The following is a 24,450-nucleotide window of genomic DNA, read 5'->3' on the forward strand; positions in this document are numbered from 1 at the left end:
ATTGCATTTCCTCTTGCGTGGTTCATTCAGCTTATTCCCAACGCGTGTTTGTGCCACATAATGGACTGTTCAAATACAGTATACCTCACATGTTTTAGAGTCGTCTTAAAATCTAAAATTTACCTATATTTATGCATTATGAAGAATATTCTGGACGTGGTGCTGATAAAACCAGATGAGCAATGTAGAGAAACAGAAGTAGTAGATGGTATTAGTGATCATGAAGCTGTTTCTGTCGTAGTTAAAAATAAATGTGATAGAAAGGAAGGTCGTAAAAGTAGGACTATTAGGCAGGACCATATGGCTGATAAAACAAGCACGAGGGTTTAAAAAAAAGTTACTATGATCGGTGGTTTAAAGCAATTGTTGAGAAATGTGAAATCAGGTAGGTACCTTTAAAGGTGGTAAGGAATGGTAAAAACCCACTATGTTATATCTGAGAAGTAAAGAGACTGAGAAGGAGGTGCAGGTTGGAAAGAAATAGTTAGAAATGGCTTTGGAAGCAAGGAGAAATTGAACTTACTAGGAAATTGAATCTAGCAAAGAAGTCGGCTAAGGATAACATGATGGCAAGCATAATTGGCAGTCATACAAATTTTAGTGAAAAATGGAAGGGTATGTATAGGTAGGTACTTCGAGGCAGAAACTGGTTCCAAGAAGGACATTCCAGCAGTAGCGGCGATTGGGAATTAGAAGTGGGGGAGTGTGGGAAAAAATTGTACCCGGGTTTGTGGTGTATAGCGGACGGGGCGGGGAGGGCGGGTTATACACATCAAAACTGAGAGGGAAAAGAAGCTACAAAATATTATGTTTTAGAATGCTTTCTGAGCGAATTTCGACAGAGAGGTGAAGGTTGACAATTTACCAACTTAAGAGCGGTAATAATAGTTTTTTTTTTGAGATTTTGACTAATTACTATATAATAAAACTTTCACCAAAGGAACAAGGTTACATATGTATTACAATCAAATAGAAGTACGGCGTGATTATACACTTAAAAATCATGTAGTATTTGACTACACAATAAGAAACAGACACAAAAGAGCAGTAGCGATGGGGTCGTGTGTGTGTGTGTGTGTGTGTGTGTTTTATAGTTACAAAAAAAACCTATGATAGAACACAGTGAAGGTGCTTGTACGTGTGTGGTGTGCATATGCAGGACTTGTCATTATAAAGACACTGATACAAATGAATTGTGTAGATATTTAGACTGCAGTACACCACAAAATCTTACATTAAAATACAGAACAAGAACAACAGTTATACAGTGAATGGTATGTTCAGTTTACAATCTAAAATCCAACTTTGGAGGCTTCTTACGAGATATATTTAACCGATCTGTTGGTTCTACAACTATGTGCCCCTTCTACAGAGACCAGGGGGGTGACACTTCATAGGGAGCGTCCGAAGCAGTTCTGAGATGGGCCAATCGATCTCCGCCAACTAATGAAAACTAAAATTCACTTTTACGGGGTTAATTTAGAAGACAGAGGTTGGCATTACACATTCAGTTGCGTGGTACAGCAAATTCAAAACACAACACCGTTATCGTTGCGCGCGAATGGACTTTGGTCGTACGGTATGTAATAGTGCTTGTTAGACGAAAATTTGTTGAGATTCTTTCGCATTGAACGAGATTTTTGATCCAGTTTTTTGAGAGTATGGTGTGAAATTATAATTATGCGCGTTCTTAGTGTGAAGAAATAGTATTATGATCATGAACGTACTTCACATTGAACTACCTAGCTGTTGCGAGTAAACGTCTGTGTGATTGTGCTTCTTATCTGTTGTTTGGAATAAATAAATTCAAAATATAAACTGTGTGCATTATGCTGTATTTTACTTTCATCCTTTCCTTCTCGTGTTTTCCATTCCCATGCATAAAAGTCGTGGGAAGGGTTCAACGAACGAACGAACGAACGAAAGAATGAGGTTATGTTAGATCGTGATTTAGGCAAGTATGGGCGTTTTGGGGTTTTATATGAATTGCATTAACATTTTCAGTAATCAATGTTGCATTTATCACTTAATAGATGTAAATTTACATTAAAATGCGAACGGTGAAACAACGATACAAGCTAGCGTTATAACAGTATTGCCAACATACAAATACGGTAATTGCAATTTACTTTTCAAGTAAAAGACACGAGAGAAGCTTTAGATACAACTTTCCTACCGAAATACAATCATTATCTCTATCACAATTAAAATTTTAACAAAGTAACAACTATCATCATCGTGTTTACTACGAGGTACTATCGTGGGATTTATTTCCTTATGTTGGCAGAGAGTAAGTGGCCACTATAGCTTCCATGATCTGTTTTCTCAGCCAACTTTATTATACAGGAGTGACGGATCTATTTCTCTTATATGATCCTTGACAGAGACTGCCAGACTGACGAATGCGCGTGGCAAGCAGGTGAATGTAGGGTTGCCAACTTTTCAAACTAAAAATACGAGAGATTTTGGAAATGATGGCCAAAATAGTCCCATCGTGGCATTATCGGCCTACTTTACCTTTAGGAGGCCGTTATATACAAGTGCACATAAAATAATTTAAAATAAATATCATAGCAGTAGGCCTATTAATACTTACCACTTGCTTTGTTCCCCCGAGAAACATTGGCTAAAACTCGGTATCTGCTCCAGCTAGCAGTTTCTTTACAGCGCCTTATCCCGACTCTCGCCACTGCATGCCAGTGGTGCGCATTCCTCACCGAAACGTTTACATATTGAAACTCCTTTTACAAAACAGGTTAAAAAATAACGAGTATTCGTCATTGTACAGAAATACCATTATTTCCCAATTCTGAGCAATGTACAGGCAAAACTCTTTATTTTATATACCGTGTATATACAGGGTGAAGCGTAATTCGCGTACTCGGGCGTCGCAGCGCGACTCCTCACATGCCAGCAATAAAAAAATGTCTCTTACAAAATTTCGTCTTGCGAGTACATCCGGTAGAAAACGGACGTTAAAGAGTAGCAATCTGGCAACACTGTAACCATACGTAGGGTAACTACCGCTGTCGGCACGCTTAAGTTAGGTACCATCCCGGCATTCGCCTGGAGGAGAAGTGGGAAACCACGGAAAACCACTTCCACTCAGTTGACCTCCCGAGGCTGAGTGGACCCCGTTCCAGCCCTCGTACCACTTTTCAAATTTCGTGGCAGAGCCGGGAATCGGGTGGCAGCTAATCACGCTAACCACTACACCACAGAGGCGGACCCCATAGATTAGTACCAACTATTATTCTTGCCTCGTTCAGGTCCATTACATTTCGTTAGGGCCTTCCGTTACCAGTAGGCCTAGCAACGTGCTCTGCTAATAATGTCCAAACTCTGTTACAATTTGTATGTGTTATCAGATCACCATGGTCCCAATAATTCTGCCTTTCAACATTGCGTGTTGCGTCTGGTAACCGCATTCTGTTTAGTACGTATCTCAATGTATTATTATTATTATTATTATTATTATTATTATTATTATTATTATTATTATTATTATTATTATTACCGGTATTGCAGTGGACTCTGGTTAATTCGACACTGGGTAATTCGAACATAAGTTTATTTCCCTTGAAATTCGTATTGTAATCAGTACAAAAAGAATCTCATTTCATTCGAATTTTCAAAGCTTAAATTTGGATAATTCGAAGTCTGGATTGTATCGCAAGTTAATTTTGTAACGGTTCCATGAATTGAATGAAGCCTTCAAATAATTCCCAAGAAGTCTCTGTTTTTATTGTAGCTTCCTAATTATGGTCAGGTAGTCGCTATTGTTAACAGACTCCACTTTTATCTCTGCGGCTGTCAATGAGTATAGGATCGCCATGGCCTTGACCATCCGCATTTGGCCACTGGAAATCTTCCCCTTCTCCCATACCGAAGTTTTACTAGTGTTAATATTTATGCATTATAATTTTGTGTGAAAAATTTAATCTATAGTACATGACAACATGGCAGCTGTTAAGGTACGGTAGAATGCATAATACTGTAATAATTATTCATTACAATTAATTTATTATGTTATGAATTTATACAGTGCTGTATGTACTATATTTTCGTTAAAATAGCTATTCTTGGTTAATTCGAATTGTGGATAATTCGAACTTTTGCTTTTCCCTTTGTGTTCGAATTTGAGACCACTGTGATTATTATTATTATTATTATTATTATTATTATTATTATTATTATTATTATTATTATTATTATTATTATTATTATTATTATTGCCGTGCTTAGTAGCTCAGACGGTTGAGGCGCTGGCTTTCTGACCCCAACTCGGCAGATTTGATTCTGGCTCAGTCCGGTGGTATTTGAAGGTGCTCAATTACGTCAGCCTCGCGTCGGTAGATTTCCTGGCACGTAAAAGAACTCATGCGGACTAAATTCCGGCATCTCGGCGTCTCCGAAAACCGTAAAAGTAGTTACTGTGACGTAAAGCTAATAACTTAATAATAATAATAATAATAATAATAATAATAATAATAATAATAATAATAATAGGATACCACGGTATCCCCTGCCTGTCGTAAGAGGCGACTGAAAGGGGTCCTTAACTGAGTCCTGGCATTGCTTCCACTTACTTGTGCCAGGCTCCTCACTTTCATCTATCCTATCCGACCTTCCTTGGTCACATCTTGTTCTTTTCCGACCCCGACGGTATTAGAGCACTCAAGGCCTACGGAGTCTTTAATTTTCACGCCATTCGTGGCCCTTGTCTTCCTTTGGCCGATGCCTTCATTTTTTCGAAGTGTTGGACCCTTTCCATTTTTTTCTCTCTGATTAGTGTTATGTGGAGGATGGTTGCCTAGTTGTACTTCCTCTTAAAACAATAATCACCACCACCACTCAGGCTCAATTTAGGACTTGGGCGGGTGTTTAAAGACGAGAAGCCCTTGGTGCTGCCATGTGCTGATCCTAGTGAATTTTTTGCCGCAAATCGTCGGGATTCGAACTGGTTGCCAATCGAGTGGCTAGAGTACTGCGGTAGCGTGCTCTTTGATAATAAAACATATAACCTCTGCACATTTTACAAAGGCGCTTCAAAAATAGAGTAACACGAGCTCGCACGGAGGAACTTCATTTTATAGGCAAGTAGGCCTATAAGGATACACAGTAGGAAGGCACTGATACGCGGTGCTGTTCAACATAGTTACCATTCTTGCCCAAGCACTTGTTTCAACGGTACACCAAGGCATTGATACCGGCATGGAAGAAATCTGTGTTTCAGAACCTGAAGCCACGACATGGCGGTATGCTGAAAGGCCATATAGCCGTAGAATTGCTTACCTCCCAGTTGCTTCTTCAGCTGTCCGAAGATATAGAAATCACTGGATGCCAGGTCAGGGCTGTAAGGGGGATGCTCCAGATAGTGTACTTGCTCACCAGGCGAGCGACGGCGAAGTCTGACAGTTACTGTGACACACTGGATCGTTCGCGTGTACCAGTTCGGAGAAGATGATCAGGATTTCTCGCAGCAGGCGTCGTGTTGCTGCACGGCAACGCCAGGCCACATGCAGCCAACAGCACACGCGAATTGTTAACGGCGCTTCCGGTGGGAGGTATTAGACCATCCTCCCTCCAGCCCCGACTTGGCACCCATTGTTTCCATCTCTTCGGACCATTGATGAAGCACTTGAGTGGAAAGAGAATTCAATAACGATGCGGCCGTTCAGGATAACGCGGTTTCAGGGTGGACGCCGATTTCTTCCATGTCGGCATCGATGTTTTGGTGTACCGCTGGAACTAGTACTTGAACATGAATAGTGACAATGTTGAATAGTAATACGTATCAATGCTCTACTTCTGTATATCCTTGTGTTTGATTGCAAAATAAAGTTTCTCCATGTGATTTGTTGCAATTTTTTGAACCTTCCTTGTAGACCGTTACCTTTCAGCGTTCAATCTACAAGTCTCTGTGAATTAATTATGAGCCTCCACAATCCTCCAAGCTCTGTAGTCTCGCTTTGTTCCGTATATTTTCTCTTTAAAACATTAACAGTTAAGACGAATCATCGTCACCTTAGTCTTCCTCTTATCCTTCGTGGCTGAGTACGTTATTCTTCTCCATTCGCCTCACATGACCCCGTCACCTAGCCTAGTTTTATCCGTCCAGTTCATTCCTATCTTAGCTTTTATCTTCTCATTCCGAGAACCTTTCTGCCACTGTTCTCACCTGTTTGCACTAGCGTTCGTTCCCACGACCTTCATATCTCTGATTTCCAGCTTACAAATAAGATATTCGTAGTCTACCAAGCTTTCTTTCCCGTACAGCAAAGCCGGTCTGAAAAATAGATCTATGTAAAGATAATTTCGTCCAGGAGCCGACTTCTTTTTACAGAATAGTATACCATTGATCGCAACTGCGAGCTCACTGTCTTAGCTTTGCTATCTTGATTGGACTTCTCATACTGTTCTACCATCATGGGAGAATATTCATCCTAATCATCCTAAGTAGCCTATTTGAAATGGTCCACCTGTTTCAGTTTTGTATTCCCGGCCTGGCATTGTCTTCTTACGTTTCCCGATTGGCATCCTTTGGAAGTAGTAATTTTCATTCAAATTGATACATTTACAAACAAATCCATATTATGGAATTCCAGGCGATGCAATGTGATGCAATGGAAAGTTACGTTTGTGTGGTTCGGCTTGTGCGTAATAGTGTGCGGAGCCCTCATTATAAAAAAAAATAAGAACATTGGGTTGATGAAGCAAGAACTACTACAAATATTGAAGCCTCGCGTTTTATGATCACAAGATTAGCAGTTCCATAAAACTCCAAGACAGTTTGCATAATGCAATTTTTCAGGAGTCGTCTTATCAGTTTTTCGAGGCTGCAAAAATTGCAATGCCTATCAGCTGCATCCAGTAATGGAAGAAAAAGTCACCAATACTCCACTCAAGTGTAGTTAGAGGCGATCAGGAGCTGCTTTGAGAGAAAATGGGTTTTATAGCCCTGTCACAGCCAGTAACCCAGCCTCAGTCCATGCAAGTGGGAAGCACTTACCAAACAGAGACGATTCTCACGCGGCCGTGCTGTGCAATTTATTTATTAATGTCGGTATTTTAAGAGACTGCGGTGCGCCGTTATTACGCTTCCAAAAGCGGCCTTTGAATTAACCAGTAAGCCTAAATATGGCACGAGTCTCTCGCATTTAAGTACTTCTAAATATTATTCGACTAAACTGACCCTCTGTGTTCACAAATAAAATTATTATTTGTCTCGTCTTCATCTTCTTCTTTCCTGGGCTAAGCTCGGCATTAATGTTGGCTGACGTCTTACGGCCATATGCCTTTCGTGACGCCAATTCTGTGTAGAGTATTCGCTGATTGTGCGTGTTTCTGTGGTGATTGGTTGTGTGACTTATTGTAATTAAATGCACATGTGTATTAAAATGGTCATGTACACCCAGCCCTTGGGCTAGAGAAAAAATTAACCAAACGCAGCTAAAATCCCTGGCTCGTCTCGGAATCAAACCCGGGGCCATCTGAACCGATGGCTGCTACGCTGACCAGCCATGGAACCGGAATATAATATTAGTCTCCTCATCTACGAGGGTTGATTTGGAAGTCATGGACACAATCGTTTATTCCCCGAAAATTGCCAACACGGAAATAATACACGTTTATTTGAAATTTCCTTATCACGAGCGACTGGATTCCTCGCTGCGCTCCAGCTATCTAGAACGACGCATCAAGTCGGCGGTGGATACAATGAACTTCGTACTGTTGCTGGCCGGCAGATGGGGTAGGGGTGCATCAGTCTAGCGTGACCACGTTCCCTAGGTCCGTTGTCTCGTGACGTCCGGCTCCATGGCTAAATGGTTAGCGTACTGGCCTTTGGGCACAGGGTTACCGGGTTCGATTCCCGGCAGGGTTGGGAATTTAACCATATTTGGTTAATTTCCCTGGCACGGGGAAGGTCGCCTGCGCGCCTCAAATCAAAAGACCTGTATTTGGCGAGCCGAACTTGTCCTCGGACACTCCCGGCACTAAAAGCCATACACCAATCGAACAGAGTTGGTACATCGTAGTCCGTGTGACTTCGATCTATTCCCAAATTGAAGAAGAAGCCACTGCATGCGAAACGCTTTACCAACAGATAAGACATCGTACAAGCAGTTCGACGTGAGGTAGCACACATTGGCAGATCTCGTGCAGCTGATGATAATTTCCATCTTCCTTATCGACGGCAACGAACCGTAGGCAACTTAAGAGAGTACGGATGTTAAACAAGTTGTGTGTACCGGGCGAGTTGGCCGTGCGGTTAGGGACGCGCAGCTATGAGGTTGCATCCGGGAGATAGTGGGTTCGAACCCCACTGTCGCAGCCCTGAAGATGGTTTTCCGTGGTTTCCCATTTTCACACCAGGCAAATGCTGGGGCTGTGCCTTAATTAAGGCTACGGCCGCTTCTTTCTCACTCCTAGGCCTTTCCTATCCCATTGTCGCCACAACACCTATCTGTGTCGGTGCGACGTAAAGCCATTTGCAAAGAAAAATAAACGTACGAGAATAAAACAGTTTACTTTAAAATGCTGTTTTTCTCCTTATACGTTACCGGAAATTTGTGTTTCCCTTCCCCCATCTGGCGTCACTTTTAAAAAGTCCTTATACATGTTAAAAATGTAATTAGTACATTTCCTGTTTTGGAACTTTTTCCGGGAGGAAAAAACGTTGCCATGACTTCTGAATCAACCCTCGTATATGAATTATAGTTTTGTCTGTGCACTTTCAATTTTTTGCCTCAGATTACTGTAGGTAAACAAATGTCGAAAAAAGGTTAATTCATTTTTCTTTTTTGCCAGTAAATAAAATTGCACTAACACACAGCTACACGACCCTAACCGTACGACCAAGTCGCTCGGTCAATGTTTATCTGTTTGCTTTGACATTATGATAATACGACTGATACATTTCTCCAAAGTCAGTATTTTGCTGAGGGATAGCCAGGTTGTGCACAAGCTGCGTATTAATTTATTAGTTTACAATCACCCATTATTAGTCGTTTTTCTCATTGCTGAGCGTCGACGCTCTATCATTTCTGCGTTGCAGCTTTGCCTTGCAGAATGACCTTTTCCAAGTTCTCTCCTTCTCTTCTGAAAATGTGGCCAAGGAACTGGAGGTAACACTAACTCACGCGGGAAGATAGACGTTTGTTGATGTTCATTTCGTTCAGAATGGATACATTAGTTCTTTCCATCCAGGATGCACGCAGCATTCTCCGCCAACACCACATCTCACAGGCATCGGTTCGATTTTTGTCTCTAGCATTCATGGTCCAGGTCTCACAGCCATACAAAAAGACGGAGAACACTAGTGATTCCACCAAGCGCACCTTCGTAGCTTTTGGTATTGTCCGGTTCTGCCAGATCTTAGTGAGTTTAAGCATTGAAGCACGACCTAGAACAATACGTCTTTTGATCTCTTTTTCACAGCTTCCCATGTTATCGATAACTGACCTAAGGTATACAAATTCCTTTATTATCTCCATATCCTTTAGACATCCTGTAAGTTGGATTTGACCCTGCCGATCAACTACCATTAGTTTGGACTTTCTAATGTTTAGATCATGAAAATGAAAATCCACAGTCTGTTTCCAGTCATTTGATCGGGTCAGGGATGGAATGAATGGAGCCACCATCTAGCGGCGAGGAAATAAATTGTGTTGGTTGCCGAAGCCTGTCGCACTCCTCTGGGGCAATGATTAATGAATGGCAGATGAAATGGAATTATATTGGAGTGTGTTGCTGGAATGAAATATGACAGAGAAAACCGGAGTACCAGGAAAAAAATCCTGCCCCGTCTCCGCTTTGTCCAGCACAAATCTCACATGGAATGACGGGGATTTGAACCATGGAACCCAGCGGTGAGACGCCGGCACGCTGCCGCTTAAGCCACGGAGGGTTATCTCTAGACCATACTGAAGGCTTATATTCTTCGCTCTTGTAAACAGGTCAGTAAGTTCCTCTTCACTTCCAGCTATAAAGGAAGTGTCTGTCACCTGCAAAGCGCAAGTTGCTAATTTTTCTACCGTCAGTCGAGATTCCACCATTCCAGCCACCGAGAGCTCTCTTGAAGAGACACTCAGACTCTGCATATATGTTGTAGAGTTGAGGTGATAATATACAACCCTGCCTTACTCCATTTATCACATTGAAAATTTCCGAGACATCACCACCCACCTTTATGATCGCTGCATGGTTGTTATAGAGACCATTCACTGACGATATAAAATTATTGAATACCGAGCTCGATAGCTGCAGTCGCTTAAGTGCGGTCAGTATCCAGTATTCGGGAGATAGTAGGTTCGAACCCCACTGTCGGCAGCCCTGAAAATGGTTTTCCGTGGTTTCCCATTTTCACACCAGGCAAATGCTGGGGCTGTACCTTAATTAAGGCCACGGCCGCTTCCTTCCCACTCCTAGCCCTTTCCTGTCCCATCGTCGCCGTAAGACCTATCTGTGTCGGAGCGACGTAAAACAACTAGCAAAAAAAAAAAAAAAACAACAACATAGCAGTACTGCGAGGGAAGGCTCAAAAGAGGAATTATATTATAACAATTACAGTCAGGCTATTATAAAGTGTAATTTTCTAAATATGGTATCATATATAACTTGAAATTAGAATATTTCAGGTGTAAAAGGAGATATGTTAGAATCTGTCGGTCTGCTCTTGTAGTTCTTCGGCAGGTTTTGAATTTCACGCCTCCAAGTATAATGTAGACCTGAAGCAAATAGCGTATCAGGGAAGAATAAAATTCTGAAATAATGGTCATGCTTTGGAAAATCATCTAAAAGTCTTTTGTTTTGAAACAAATTATTATTTTTCTGAAGTTGAATTAATTTATATCGGTGTAGTTTTAATTTCACCCTCCTGTAATATATTGGTAACATATGTCTTTTTACCTGAGCGCCTTGGGTTCGATTATTGACTTGTATGTGTGTTTGAACTGGATTCACTCAGTATTATTTATTTAGCTTAAGGCTGTGCATACTAATGAAACAAGAACTTAACCAATGTTAATACTTGGCAAGTCAAGATTGTCCAGTCCTCAGCTTGGTGGCATCAACTTAGGAGCTGTCTGTAATAAGAGACAGAGAAACCGGGGAAGAAATCAAGCAGTATGATTTAAGAAGTTCTTGCGCTGACCATGTAACGCTCCAATGTCTGCAGTCGTCTTGACAGCTCCAGAACCCTTCATGACCTCTTGTGAGCCACAGATTTAGTTTTTGGGTTTGATTTCTGTTCATTCTGAAAAGCGCAATATGATGTAAAATATGTTCAAATTGCCTTTTAGGAATTAAATTGTTTCTTTTCTTTCTTTCTAAACTTTGCCCAAGTCTTGAGGGTCGACTTGTTAGATCACCGAACGAGTTGCCTGCGCGGTACGAATCATGAACCTGCAGTGCATGCTTTCATCACTGGCCTTTCCCCATCTCAGCGTCGCCTAACACTTGTATGTTTTAGTGCGACGTTAAACCAATAGTAAACACTCGTAAAGTTGTCGTGCACTGGTCCATATTATCCGCCCAGTTCATCTTCTTTTCTTTTTCTCTGAAAAAGAGAAGCAGCGAGTAACATTTTCTCCATGCGAAAAAGAAAGACGCTGAAGTTATATTTAACAATGTTTTAAGCACTTAAGTGGGATGTATACTGTTTTATGGCTGAGTTTTGTTTCCGTTGTAATTGAATTGCATTTTACCGCGTTAAGCACCTTTCCTTTATTTTGGTTTGTGATCTTCACTTTTTTTTACAGTACATGTGAATTTACCGTCCTTGTTGAAAAATAAATATCCATAGAATTGAGTTAATTGTTAATAAGATACCATTAATGCAATGACTAATAATTCATTTTTTATCACGTGCTGTTCTTTAAATGACCGTTGCCAGTAATCATTTGAATGAAGAAATGGCCAATAAACCTTTTAATACTATTTTGTACGAGATGAGATAGTCGCCATAGTAGGCTACTAAAGAAGAGTTGTCAAATTCTAAATCACCATCTTAGACCTTTTAGTTTTAGTCTATATTAAGTTATTATATTATATTATATTATATTATATTATATTATATTATATGCAGTGTATGTTAAGTTTGTATTTATTATCAAGCCGTATAATGTAGTTAAGTGTAAGAGAGGGCCAAGAGCCCTAACTTCGCCACAAATAAATAAATAAATAAATAAATAAATAAATAAACAATCCATACCTCTAGGTTTTGTTTGAAATTTATATCATATTATCGTATTTTAATATTATAATTTTAATGTTAATTATTATTGTCATGTGGGGTATTCGGAGTCCTTCGGGGCTACCTATATTGGGAGGCAGTTTTGTAAATTAGAAAAAAAATCATAAGTTTAGGATATCCCTGGTTTTCAGGAGCCTGTGCTTATTTTTAGGTATTACCTTATAACCTGGTTATGGGTTTTGTAGTAGGAGAGAGAGAGAGAGAGAGAGAGAGAGAGAGAGAGAGAGAGAGAGAGAGAGAGTGTAAAATTATAATCTTTGAATTAATGAAGAAATGAGATGTTCCTTGACTTGAAATGAGGCGTTATCCGAAGCTTATCGTGGGGTCGACATGGAAAATCCTGGATAACATCACTTTGTAGAGTTGTCTTATGGCTGTACGTAAAAGAAAATCCCGCAGAAAATAATTCCGTCACCTCGGCATTTCTGAAAGTGGTGGTGATTATTATTTTAAGAGGAAGTACATCTAGGCAACCACCCTCTTAATAACACTAATCACCGAGCTCGATAGCTGCAGTCGCTTAAGTGCGGCTAGTATCCATTAATCGGGAGATAGTGGGTTCGAGCCCCACTGTCGGCAGCCCTGAAGATGGTTTTCCGTGGTTTCCCATTTTTCACACCAAGCAAATGCCGGGGCTGTACCTTAATTAAGGCCACGGTTGCTTCCTTCCACTTCATAGGGCTTTCCTATCGCATCGTCGCCGTAAGACTTATTTGTGTCGGTGCGACGTAAAGCAAAATAACAAAAAAACACTAATCAGAGATAAAAAATGGAAGGGATCCAATACTTCGAAAAATAAATGTGTCGGCCAGAGAAAGACAGGGGCCACGAAGGGTGTGAAAATGGACTCACTAAGCCTTGAATAATCTAATACCGTCGGGGTCGGTAAAAACAAGAGTTGACCAAGGGAGGTCGGGTAGGACAGATGAAAGTAAGGAGTCTGGCAGGAGTGGAAGCAATACCAGGATTCAGCTAAGGGTCCCATGATCGTCAATCCAAAGTTGCGAGCGCCTGGAGGCAGGGGATACGGTGGGTGTTATTTTACCGCCTCCACCCACAGGGGGACGGCATCTCTGAAAACCGTAAACATATTTTTTTCTTGAGACGTAAAGCTATCATCATTTGTTTTGTTTTGTGTTAAAACTGGAGTCGTAACTTTCTCGCGGAACTGGGTATTTATGAACCACAAGAATATGTATGTATGTATGTACACTGTATGTATGTATGTAATGTATGTATGGTCTAGCAGCCACTCGCTACGTTCCTGTAGCTCTACGTTTGACTAGGATCAGGCTAAGTAGTAAATTAATACTGTAGGTTTTACAGCCCACTAACTACTACTTTTGCGGTTTCACGCTAAGCATATTTCATTGCGTACTACTTTTCTGTAGTGTAACACTGATGGAAATACTCTTCTGTTGTGCATGCGGAAAGCTCAGTCCCTGTTGAAAGACGACAGGCAGGCTAGCGTCACTGTGGAAGGAATTGATCGTAGTTGGCAGGGTCAAGTTGTGGAATTTAATCACGACTCAATTAATTGTTGTTTGTATTCTGCTTGTGTTATCATCGTGTACTGTGAGACTGAGACGTAGAGAAGACAGCTAACTGGTATCAAAACTTAGTCACAGTAGACGTAATGTGAGTTGAAAATGAGAATCAATGAAAGTGATGACACTTTTTCAGAAAAGAGAATAGGCTGGACCAAATGTGGATTCAAACCTTGATCTCTGTCTTTACACTCCATGTCCTGTTCATAAACATTGATTTTCATATGTAAATTTATCATGAGTCAGGGAAAGACTTTTCATAAATTAAATTCTTTAACATCTAAAATCAGTTCGTAAGTTTATAAGTTTAGCCACTCAATAAATCCCACACCTTTGTTTTAATTTATTAACAGGTTAGTGTTGGTTAATTGTTATTAAAATACTGTCACTAGTTGACTAATGGGCGGCATTGCATAGTTTTGTAAGGTTTTAGAGTTTAATTTTGCCGCCTTGCTTTATCTTGCCTAAAACTCCGTTATTTCTCCCTTCCTGAACGACATATGACTAATACCCCGTTTCCTTGACTGAATAGTTTGCTGAATGATTCAGAGTCAGAGGTCAGAAGGCCCCGGGTTCGATTCCCGGACCGGCCAATAATTTTATACGCGTCTGGTTAATTCCGCTAGCTCAGATGGTGGTGGTGGTGATTATTATTTTAAGAAGTACAGCTGGGCAACCATCCTTTATAATACCTTCTTTTACATACGACATACCATACTAACAACCACCACATACACTCATGATATATCAGCTTGCATTCGGTAGATGGTGAGTTCGAACCCCACTGTCGACAACTCTGAAGATGTTTTTCCGTGGCTCCCCATTTTCACACCAGACTAATGCTGGGCTGTACATTAAGGCCTTCCCACCCCTATCCCTTTCCTATCCATCGTTGCTATAAGACCTATCCGCCGTAAAGCAAATAATAAAAAAAACTTATGATATTGAATACATCCCTCCATGGAAGGTTAGAGTCATGTAGGGCACCCGGGCGTAAAACTGGGCTTAATTCTTCGACGACCACAACCCCACTTCCCCCCCCTCCCCCCCGAAGCAGTTGGTAAAAGGCCAGGAAGAGATTATTGTTTTAAGAGGAAGTACAACTAGGCAACCATCCTCTATATAACCAGAGGAAGACAAGGGCCATGATGGGCGTGAACATGACAGACTCGGTAGGCCTCGAGTGCTCTAACACCGTCGGGGTCTGAAAGGAACAGGAGTTGACCGAGGGAGGTCGGATAGGATAGATGAAAGTGAGGAGCCTGACACAAGTAAGAGCTTTTACCTTCCACCCCTCCAAGGGTCTTCATGGCATGTGCGGAGATAACTTTATTTTTTTTATCCATCTTAACAGTAATCAGAAAGGGAAGAGTTTTGATTCTTCGAAGAATGAGATTTTCGGTAAAAGAAAGGGACAGGTCAAGAAAAAGGCATGAAAATGAAAGACTTCCTAGGCTTTCCGAACCTAATACCGTCGGAGTCGGAAGAAATCAAGAGTTGACCGGAGGTGGTTGGATGGGGAAGGTGGAAGTGAGGAGACTGGCACATGCAAATATAGACTCAACTTGTCAACCTAAGCTGGGAGCCCCTGGGGTCAGACGTCTCAGAGGATACCGTAGTTGTATTTTAATGCCCTACAGCTCTCTCTGTGGATCAGTGGGAGTGTGTCTGTCTCCGGATCCCAAGATCGCATGATCCAACGCGGCAGAGGGTGAAAGAAAGTCCATTCGACGCTCCATGGCGTACGATGTCGGCGTGTATTGTGTAAGATCTCCAGTGACACATTTGATAATTGCCCGACGGAATTAACTCAGCTATAGACCGCCCTACAGAGATCTGCTTGTCATACTCCTCGCTACCGGGCGAGTTGGCCGTGCGCGTAAAGGCGCGCAGCTTGAGCTTGCATCCGGGAGATAGTGGGTTCGAATCCCACTGTCGGCAGCCCTGAAGATGGTTTTCCGTGGTTTCCCATTTTTACACCAGGCATTTGCTGGGGCTGTACCTTAATTAAGGCCACTTCCAACTCCTAGGCCTTTCCTATCCAATCCTCGCCATAAGACCTATCTGTGTCGGTACGACGTAAAGCCCATAGAAAAAAAGACTCCTCACTTTCATCCATCCTATCCGTCCTCCCTTGGTCAACTATTGTTAATTTCCGATTCGACAGTATTACGTATGGAGGCTTAGGGAGTCTCATTTTCACTTCCTTCGTGGCCCTTGTCTTTCTTTGACCGATACCTTTATTTTTCGAAGTGTCTGATCCCTTCCGCTTTTTTCTCTGGTTAATGTTAAGTAGAGGATGGTTGCCTAGTTGTACTTCCTCTTAAAGCGGGTCGTGGAGATTGACACACAGGTAGTCTGGATGACGTCAAATTAAAATGTCTGCACATGGCAGCTGAGACCATAGGAGCATTACTATTTTTAACGCCCCTACCCCACATGAAAAAATAATACTATTGTTTTGTCCCTCTGCCAGGGGGCCAGCCTTAACGGTTATATATTATGATCATGATACCTACAAACAAGATGGCTTGCTTGCTCACATTTCGGCGCCCAGTATTTTCAAATGATCCCTGCTAAATTATATTTTTCCGTCTATCTTCTGTACAATTTGTCGTCAAGGTGTCGCTCGGAAAAACAAATTGACCTCAAACCCGCACTAATTAGAGAAACATTCTTTCTCAGAAAGCATTGTGCTCTGCAGTCGACTGTAACATGCCGTTGTAGTCTAATAATGTGAAGAAGAAGAAGAAGAAGAAGAAGAAGAAGAAGAAGAAGAACTAGGAAGTACATCTAGGCAGCCATTCTCTATATAACACTAATTTTTTTAAAGGGAAAAGATCCGACATTTCGAAAAATGAAGCTATCAGCCAGAGAAAGACAAAGGCCTCAAAATGCTCTAATTCCGTCGGGGTCGGAAAAGAACAAGAGTTGACTATGTATGTGTGTGTGTTTAGTCATCAGCCCGAAGGCTGGTTGGATCCTCAACAGCTCCGCCATCAGCTGTCATAGATGGCCTAGGCATTACTGAAGAGGCGTACTAGGGAAATGAGGAGTGAGGTGGTTTCCCGTTGCTTTCCTCACTGAGTCAGAATTTGCTATTACATATCAGTCTGCCAAGCCCACTGAAATGCATGCACCAACCGACTCTATGAGCAACAGTTTCACACCATTCATAGCAGGGACTGGCTGCAAAAGGAATGGCATTACTAGCATCGCTCATACCTCAGTCACTTTCATATTGTCAAAGCCAAGGATAAGACAAGAGACAGGTCAATGAAAGTAACAAAATTGCTCTAGCCTATACCAGAAGACATAGTGTACTGTAAACACTAGGTCCCGCCAGCAAAGGCAAGGCAGGTTGAATACGATAGATGAAAGTGAGGATCCTGGCACAAGTGGAAACAATGCTAGGGCGTAGCTATGGGCCCCGTGGTCGAAACATGATGATGATGATGATGATACAATCAATCAATCAATACTGATCTGCATTTAGGGCAGTCGCCCAGGTGGCAGATTCCCTATCTGTTGCTTTCCTAGCCTTTTCCGAAATGATTTCAAAGAAATTGGAAATTTATTGAACATCTCCCTTGGTAAGTTATTCCGATCCCTAACTCCCCTTCCTATAAATGAATATTTGCCCCAGTTTGTCCTCTTGAATTCCAACTTTATCTTCATATCGTGATCTTTCCTACTTTTATAAACGCCATTCAAACCTATTCGTCTACTAATGTCATTCCACGCCATCTCTCCGCTGACAGCTCGGAACATACCACTTAGTCGAGCAGCTCTTCTTCTTTCTCTCAGTTCTTCCCAACCCAAACATTGCAACATTTTTGTAACGCTACTCTTTTGTCGGAAATCACCCAGAATAAATCGAGCTGCTTTTCTTTGGATTTTTTCCAGTTCTTGAATCAGGTAATCCTGGTGAGGGTCCCATACACTGGAACCATACTCTAGTTGGGGTCTTACCAGAGACTTATATGCACTCTCCTTTACATCCTTACTACAACCCCTAAACACCCTCATAACCATGTGTAGAGATCGGTACCCTTTATTTACAATCCCATTTATGTGATTACCCCAGTGAAGATCTTTCCTTATATTAACACCTAGATACTTACAATGATCCCCAAAAGGAACTTTCACCCCATCAACGCAGTAATTAAAACTGAGAGGACTTTTCCTATTTGTGAAACTCACAACCTTTTAGCCCCGTTTATCAACATACCATTGCCTGCTGTCCATCTCACAACATTTTCGAGGTCACGTTGCAGTTGCTCACAATCTTGTAACTTATTTATCACTCTATAGAGAATAACATCATCCGCAAAAAGCCTTACCTCCGATTCCACTCCTTTACTCATATCATTTATATATATAAGAAAACATAAAGGTCCGATAACACTGCCCTGAGGAACTCCCCTCTCAACTATTACAGGGTCAGACAAAGCTTCACCTACTCTAACTCTCTGAGATCTATTTTCTAGAAATATAGCAACCCATTCAGTCACTCTTTTGTCTAGTCCAATTGCACTCATTTTTGCCATTAGTCTCCCATGATCCACCCTATCAAATGCTTTAGACATGTCAATCGCGATACAGTCCATTTGACCTCCAGAATCCAAGATATCTGCTATATCTTGCTGGAATCCTACAAGTTGAGCTTCAGTGGAATAACCTTTCCTAAAACCAAATTGCCTTCTATCGAACCAGTTATTAATTTCACAAACATATCTAATATAATCAGAAAGAATGCCTTCCCAAAGCTTACATACAATGCATGTCATAATGATGATGATGATGAGCACTGTAATCAAAATCATAATTCAGTAAGTAGTGATGAACGTAGCGTGAGTCTGAACTCACGTTCTCTCTAACTCATCAGACCGATTTAGGAGGAAAATATAACTCTGATGTTGCAAACTTCTCCAGTTGAAGACGACTCCAACCCTCAGGGAGCACTGTTTCTTTTTCTTGTTGGCCGATATCGGAATGCTGTTTGTATGTGTAGCATAGAGAAGAGGAGTTAAAGATACGATGAGGGTAATGGGAGGACTCCAAAGTCATATATTTCTGAACTTTACGAACTCGCCGTCCTTTCTAAATACTTATCTCGAAATGTTTATCTTAGGAAAATATTTGTCAGGGTAGACAAGCAATGCAGCCTCCTTGACTTTGAGCTTTATTCAACGTCGTGTCTCAATCTCTTTAGCATTGACAACATTTCGACCCGTTGCTTGGACTCAAATTATAGTTGTGGACTGGGAGTCAAAACAATCGATAAAATAAAAACACACCCCCTTCGACTAGCGACAGTATCCACATACGTTTAAATAAAATTACTATAAAATTTTGTTTGTACACTTGAATGTTTTGCATCATAATTCGTTTCTATCTCGGGTTAGATATGCAACAGTGGAAAATAGGTTCAGTTCACTTTTTCTGTTTGTTTGTTACATCACGGGAAATCTGTTAAACAGATTACCCTGGTTGTGCGCCAGGCTATATATTATTTGATTAATGTACAGTGGCGTTGCAGTATTAAGGGAGTATTTGTTTATGACCCTAAAACTAAGTTAATATTAGTCATCTTGCCAGCATTGCTCTACATAGTTTAACCAATCCATTATTCTGAAGTCTGCCTCTTACCCGTATGTCCCGGATTCGATTTCTGGTCAGGTCAAGGATTTTTATCTGGGCCTGAGGGCTGGTTCAAGGTCCACTCAGCCTACGTGATTCCAGTTGACGGTGAAATAGCGGCATCGATCTAGGAAGGCAAGAATAACGGCGGAGAGGATTCGGTGTGCCGACCACACGAAACGTCGTAATCCGCAGCACTCGGGCTGAGCACTGGTCGTTTGGAAGACAAAGGCCCTTTGGAGCTGTTGCGCCATGGAATTTGGTTTTCATTATTCTGAAATAATATCTTTCTTGACCTCTTATAGTTACAACATTTCCTGAAATGATAGAGCAAGTTCCATCTTAGCATCTTAGCAGAACGCGTTGTCGCGATAGACCGGGAATCTTCATCGCTCGCAGACCCGAGGTTCGAATCCTCGCTCTGAACGTTTGTGATTTCCGCCTGTCTCTATTCATTCAATCACGCCACAATCATTCCAGTGAAAATTGACTGATATAAGACGATTCTCAACTGATTCCGCACAGCGAGGAGTGTATGTTTCAGCCTATTCATTTATTTGCTGTTGTTAATAATAATCGCATTGGTATTACTACTTTTATGGTTTTCTGAGACGTCGAGGTACCGGAATTCTGTCCCACAGGAGGCTGGCGTATTTGAGCAGATTCAAATATCAGCCGACCTGCCAACTTGGACTCAGAAAGCCAGCGAGCGCTTTACCGTCTCAGCTACTCAAAATGCGTGTTCATGGTTTACGAGTATAGGCAGGTCTCTTCCTCTTGTATTACAGCAATGTACTCTGTATTGTATATCGAAGTTTCATTGCTAGGCAGAGTCATGATCTCTAAATGACATGGTCCCTCGCTTTGAACTTGCATAATAACCAGCTAATGAAGAACAAGTCACTTCAACTAAACCAAGACGAACTTTGTTCAGGATATAAGGTGTAACCCTTCTTAATGAAACGTCCTCATATTCCATGCTTTCTAGGAGTGAAGAACTGTTCCAGAGTCTGATCAGGATGATCGTACGTGCAACGTCCTCCTCATATTCTATACTACCCCCTGCGGGTGGGGGACGCACATGTAGAATACACCCGCGGTAACCCCTGCCTGTCGTAAGAGGCGACTACAAGGGGCGACCAAGGGATGATTGAATTAGAACCATGAAACTACTCTTGATTCGTACCATCACGCGGGGAACACCATGGGTCGCTGTTACTTGCGCGTAGTACCACTGTGTTAGGTACTGAATAGTTTTGTGATTCGTAGCACTCAAGCGGGGTTCAGTGTGGTTTTCCAGTACCCGTGAGTCGTACCCATGTGAGCAACACCGCGGGTCGGGGCGTTGCCTGTGAGTTGTACCACTATATGAGCGACACCGTGGCTCTGCGTTGCCAGTGATTAGTACCCACTATGTGAGGAACACCACGGGAATACCGGCGCCCGTGCTTAGTACACCTAGGTGAGGAACCTCATCGGTTTGCGTAGGCTGTGAGTGGCGCCATTGTGTGAGAAACACCATAGGTCTGCGTTACCTTTACGACGTACAATACTTGTGAGTAGTACATTAATGTTTGGAACACCGCGAGTTTACGCTACCTTTGATTAGTACCGCAGCTTGAGATATACCATGGTTCTACTTTACTCGCGACATGTACCATTCTGAGGGGCCTTAGACCTGGATTTTGGACCCCTTCAGACATCAAGCATCCTCGATTCAGGATTGTGCTTTATGAGTGGGCCCTTGGTCAGTAATTAATTATCTATGATCTTTTTTGATTTGGATCCACTCCTTTTTTGTTTGCTCGTTTTTTGTTGTTGTTTTTTTTTGTTCATGTCCATCCATTCATTTTTCATGACTTTTAATTTATTTTGGTCAGTGGATTTTTATAACTTTTTGTTGTCTTTTCATTTCGTACCATTAGGGGCCGATGACCTCGATGTTAGGCCCCTTTAAACAACAAGCATCATCATCGTCATCATCATCATCATCATATTCTATACACTCTATGGAGAAGAACCATTCCAGAGTCTGAGAAGGATGATCAGATGTGCAACCGTTCTATGAAATATCCTCCTCATATTCGATGCTCTCTAGGGCAAAGAACCGTTCCATAGTTTGAATCTGCAACCACTGTCATCTACTCGATCGGCTTGGTCAAATGTGGTGCTCTCTACTATTGAGAATAAAAATGTCGCGGAACTCCTGACAGCTAATGTTCAGCCCCTGTGCTCTGCTGTCCTTCTTAAAAGGACGGACTGAATCGGACAATTTTCTCTTGTTGCTGTGGCTTATTACTCGTTCTTATTAGTCTGTATGGGAATATCTGAATACTAATTGATTATTTTCTTTTCTTCCTGTTAGGTCACCAATGAATACAACGATTTAGAGAAGGATGAAGTGAACATCATTTCTGGTGCCCTCGAGTTCAGTAAGAAGAATGTTGCTCAAATCATGACCAAATTGGAGGATGTGTTCATGCTCTCCATTGACGCTGTTTTGGATTTTGAAACCGTTTCAGAAATCATGAAGCAAGGTATCTGTGTACAATTTGATTATTAATTAACACTTTGAATTCTCTGGCAGTGTTCTCCTTATAATGCTTCATTTTATATTATATATCAGAATTGAAAAGGATCAGGTTTGGCTATTTTAACTTGCTTTTGGACATAGTTCTCCAATCCCATCACTCTTTTCTTGCACCAAATTAATTATACTCGTATATAGAGATAATTGTCTATTCACATGTCGCATTACTCATTTGCATATCTGGCATTCCTTGTCTCAAAAACCTAGCACGTTCTCTTACAAACCGAGTTAATTTGCTGTGAGTTTGCACTCACCAGCCCTGAAGATGGTTTTACGTGGTTTCACATATCCACACCAGGCAAATACTTGGCTTGATGCCGTAATTAAGTCCATGGCCGTTTCCTTCCCACTTCTAGCCCTTTCCTGTCCCATTGTCGCTATAAGAGCCATCTGTGTCGGTGGGACATACAGCCATTTGAAGAAAAATCCACTTTTCCGGTTGGTTTTTGAGGAAAACTGTCACTTGAAGACAGAATCTACAAATTATAAAAATTGACCCAGTAAGTTTAGAAAAGAGCTTTGAGGAGTGGAGCATTAGCCTTTTATATTTATTATTATTATTATTATTATTATTATTATTATTATTATTTCCTTTTCCTTACTGTACCTTTTCATTCTGGTGGTCAGAATACTTGATAATCGAGATATTAATCCCCTCCACACACGCGCACACACACACACACACACACACACACACACACACACACACACACTCACTCTCTCTCTCTCTCTCTCTCTCTCTCTCTCTCTCCTATAATGTAAGTGTAACTTGTATGTAGTCCTAATATGTTTTTCTCTTCCAGGTGGTTATCATTTGGTATTATTATTATTATTATTATTATTATTATTATTATTATTATTATTATTATTATTATTATTTTTATCTCACATCCTTTGTTTCATTTTAGTTTCATATCAGTATTCTAAACCATCATTTCTCAAACTGGTCAAGGAGGTCGTGGTGTCGCATAAACAGAGCCATGAAATAAAAAAGTGTACAAAAGGGATATAAAATATTTTTTGAAAAGAAAAAACACCAGAAAATAAAAACACATCTAAGAACATATTTATTTTAAAACAACAGTCCAAAACACCATTTTGAAAGATTTGATGGATGAGTTTGTTGCAGTTGTGTAGGGATTACATATCTTAGCTAGGTACTCTTCATGCTAATGGGTAATAGAGAAGTATTTCCAGAAGGGTATACAGTCTATCGTAGAGACCAAGAAGATAAAATGGAAGGGGGTTGTTTACTCCAGTGAAAGAAACTTATTGTTCACATGAATGGTTTACCGATGAAAGGGATGAAATATTCGGGATAAAATTAGTTTATGATAATATGAAGGAGGTGGGAATTATGGGAACATATAGGCCTGGAAGAGAGGAAAGAGGAAAGAGACATGGAAATATTTGAGAAAATAATAAATTATACTCATAAAAACAATAATAATGATATGGTAATAATTGGGGGAGATCTAAACTTGCCTGAAGTTGAATGGAGTGGAACTGCAAGTGAAGCCCATGAATAGAAACTGGCAAATAAGTTAATTTGGGAGGGAGGATATACACAAGTAGTACAAAAACCAACTCATCTCAATAACTTACTAGATGTATTCTTGGTTAAACCATGGGAAATTGTTGATAAAACTGAGGTAATTGAAGGAATAGGTGACCATAAGGATGTAATAATGGATGTAGGACTGGTACCAAAAAGGCTTAATAAGAGGGTCACACAAGAAATTGTAAAGAAAACCTAAAGTTGATGTATTTGGGACTTACCTTAAATCACAATTCAGTTGTTGGATAAGTGAAGGGAGTAATGTGGATACACTTTGGGCTAAATTTAAAGGAATCATTTGGGAAGGGGAGAAGAGATTTGTACCTGTTAAGAAGGGTAAAATGACCTCAGACCCTGTTTATTATACAAGGGAAATAAGAAAATTAAAAAGAAAATGTAGAATAGTAAACAGGAAAATCAAAGAGGGTAGGGAGAGTAGAGAAACTAGTAAACAGCTAATGAGGGAACTGAATAGAGTGAAAAAGGAAGCAAAAGAGAATTTTATGAATGGCATACTTCAAGAGGGTAATGACCACAAAGGGAAATGGAAAAAGCTGTATTCATATAAATCTGGAATCAAAAAGGAAAAGGAATCCAAATTCCTACAATGGTGGGAGAAGGAGGTGAATACTATTTAACAGATACTGAGAAAGCAAATCTATTTAGTAGGGAATTCAGAGATTCAGTAGAAGATTGTTAGGAGTTGGAAACTGAAACAGAAGACAGAGAGGGAGAGACACACAGGGAAACAAGAAGCTTCTCATTCACAAATGAAGATATTTTCAAAGAAATCCAGCTGCTTCAGCAAGGAAAAGCAGCAGGAAGTGATCAAATTACTGGGGAGGTATTAAAGACA

General features: G+C 40.9%; 1 protein-coding gene across 5 annotated transcripts in view; it reads left to right on the forward strand.

Annotated features, from left to right (window-relative positions):
* uex (metal transporter uex) overlaps nucleotides 1-24,450 on the forward strand; it is a 485,844-nt gene that overhangs the window by 410,992 nt on the left and 50,402 nt on the right. For all 5 annotated transcript variants that reach the window (XM_067135790.2, XM_067135791.2, XM_067135793.2 and 2 more), the window contains exon 4: nucleotides 21,812-21,983. In XM_067135790.2, the coding sequence (XP_066991891.2) occupies nucleotides 21,812-21,983 (172 nt within the window). The remainder of the gene's footprint in view (nucleotides 1-21,811; nucleotides 21,984-24,450) is intronic.

The sequence above is a fragment of the Anabrus simplex genome, chromosome 1 (genome assembly GCF_040414725.1).
Source record: "Anabrus simplex isolate iqAnaSimp1 chromosome 1, ASM4041472v1, whole genome shotgun sequence".
NCBI classification, from domain to species: domain Eukaryota; kingdom Metazoa; phylum Arthropoda; class Insecta; order Orthoptera; family Tettigoniidae; genus Anabrus; species Anabrus simplex.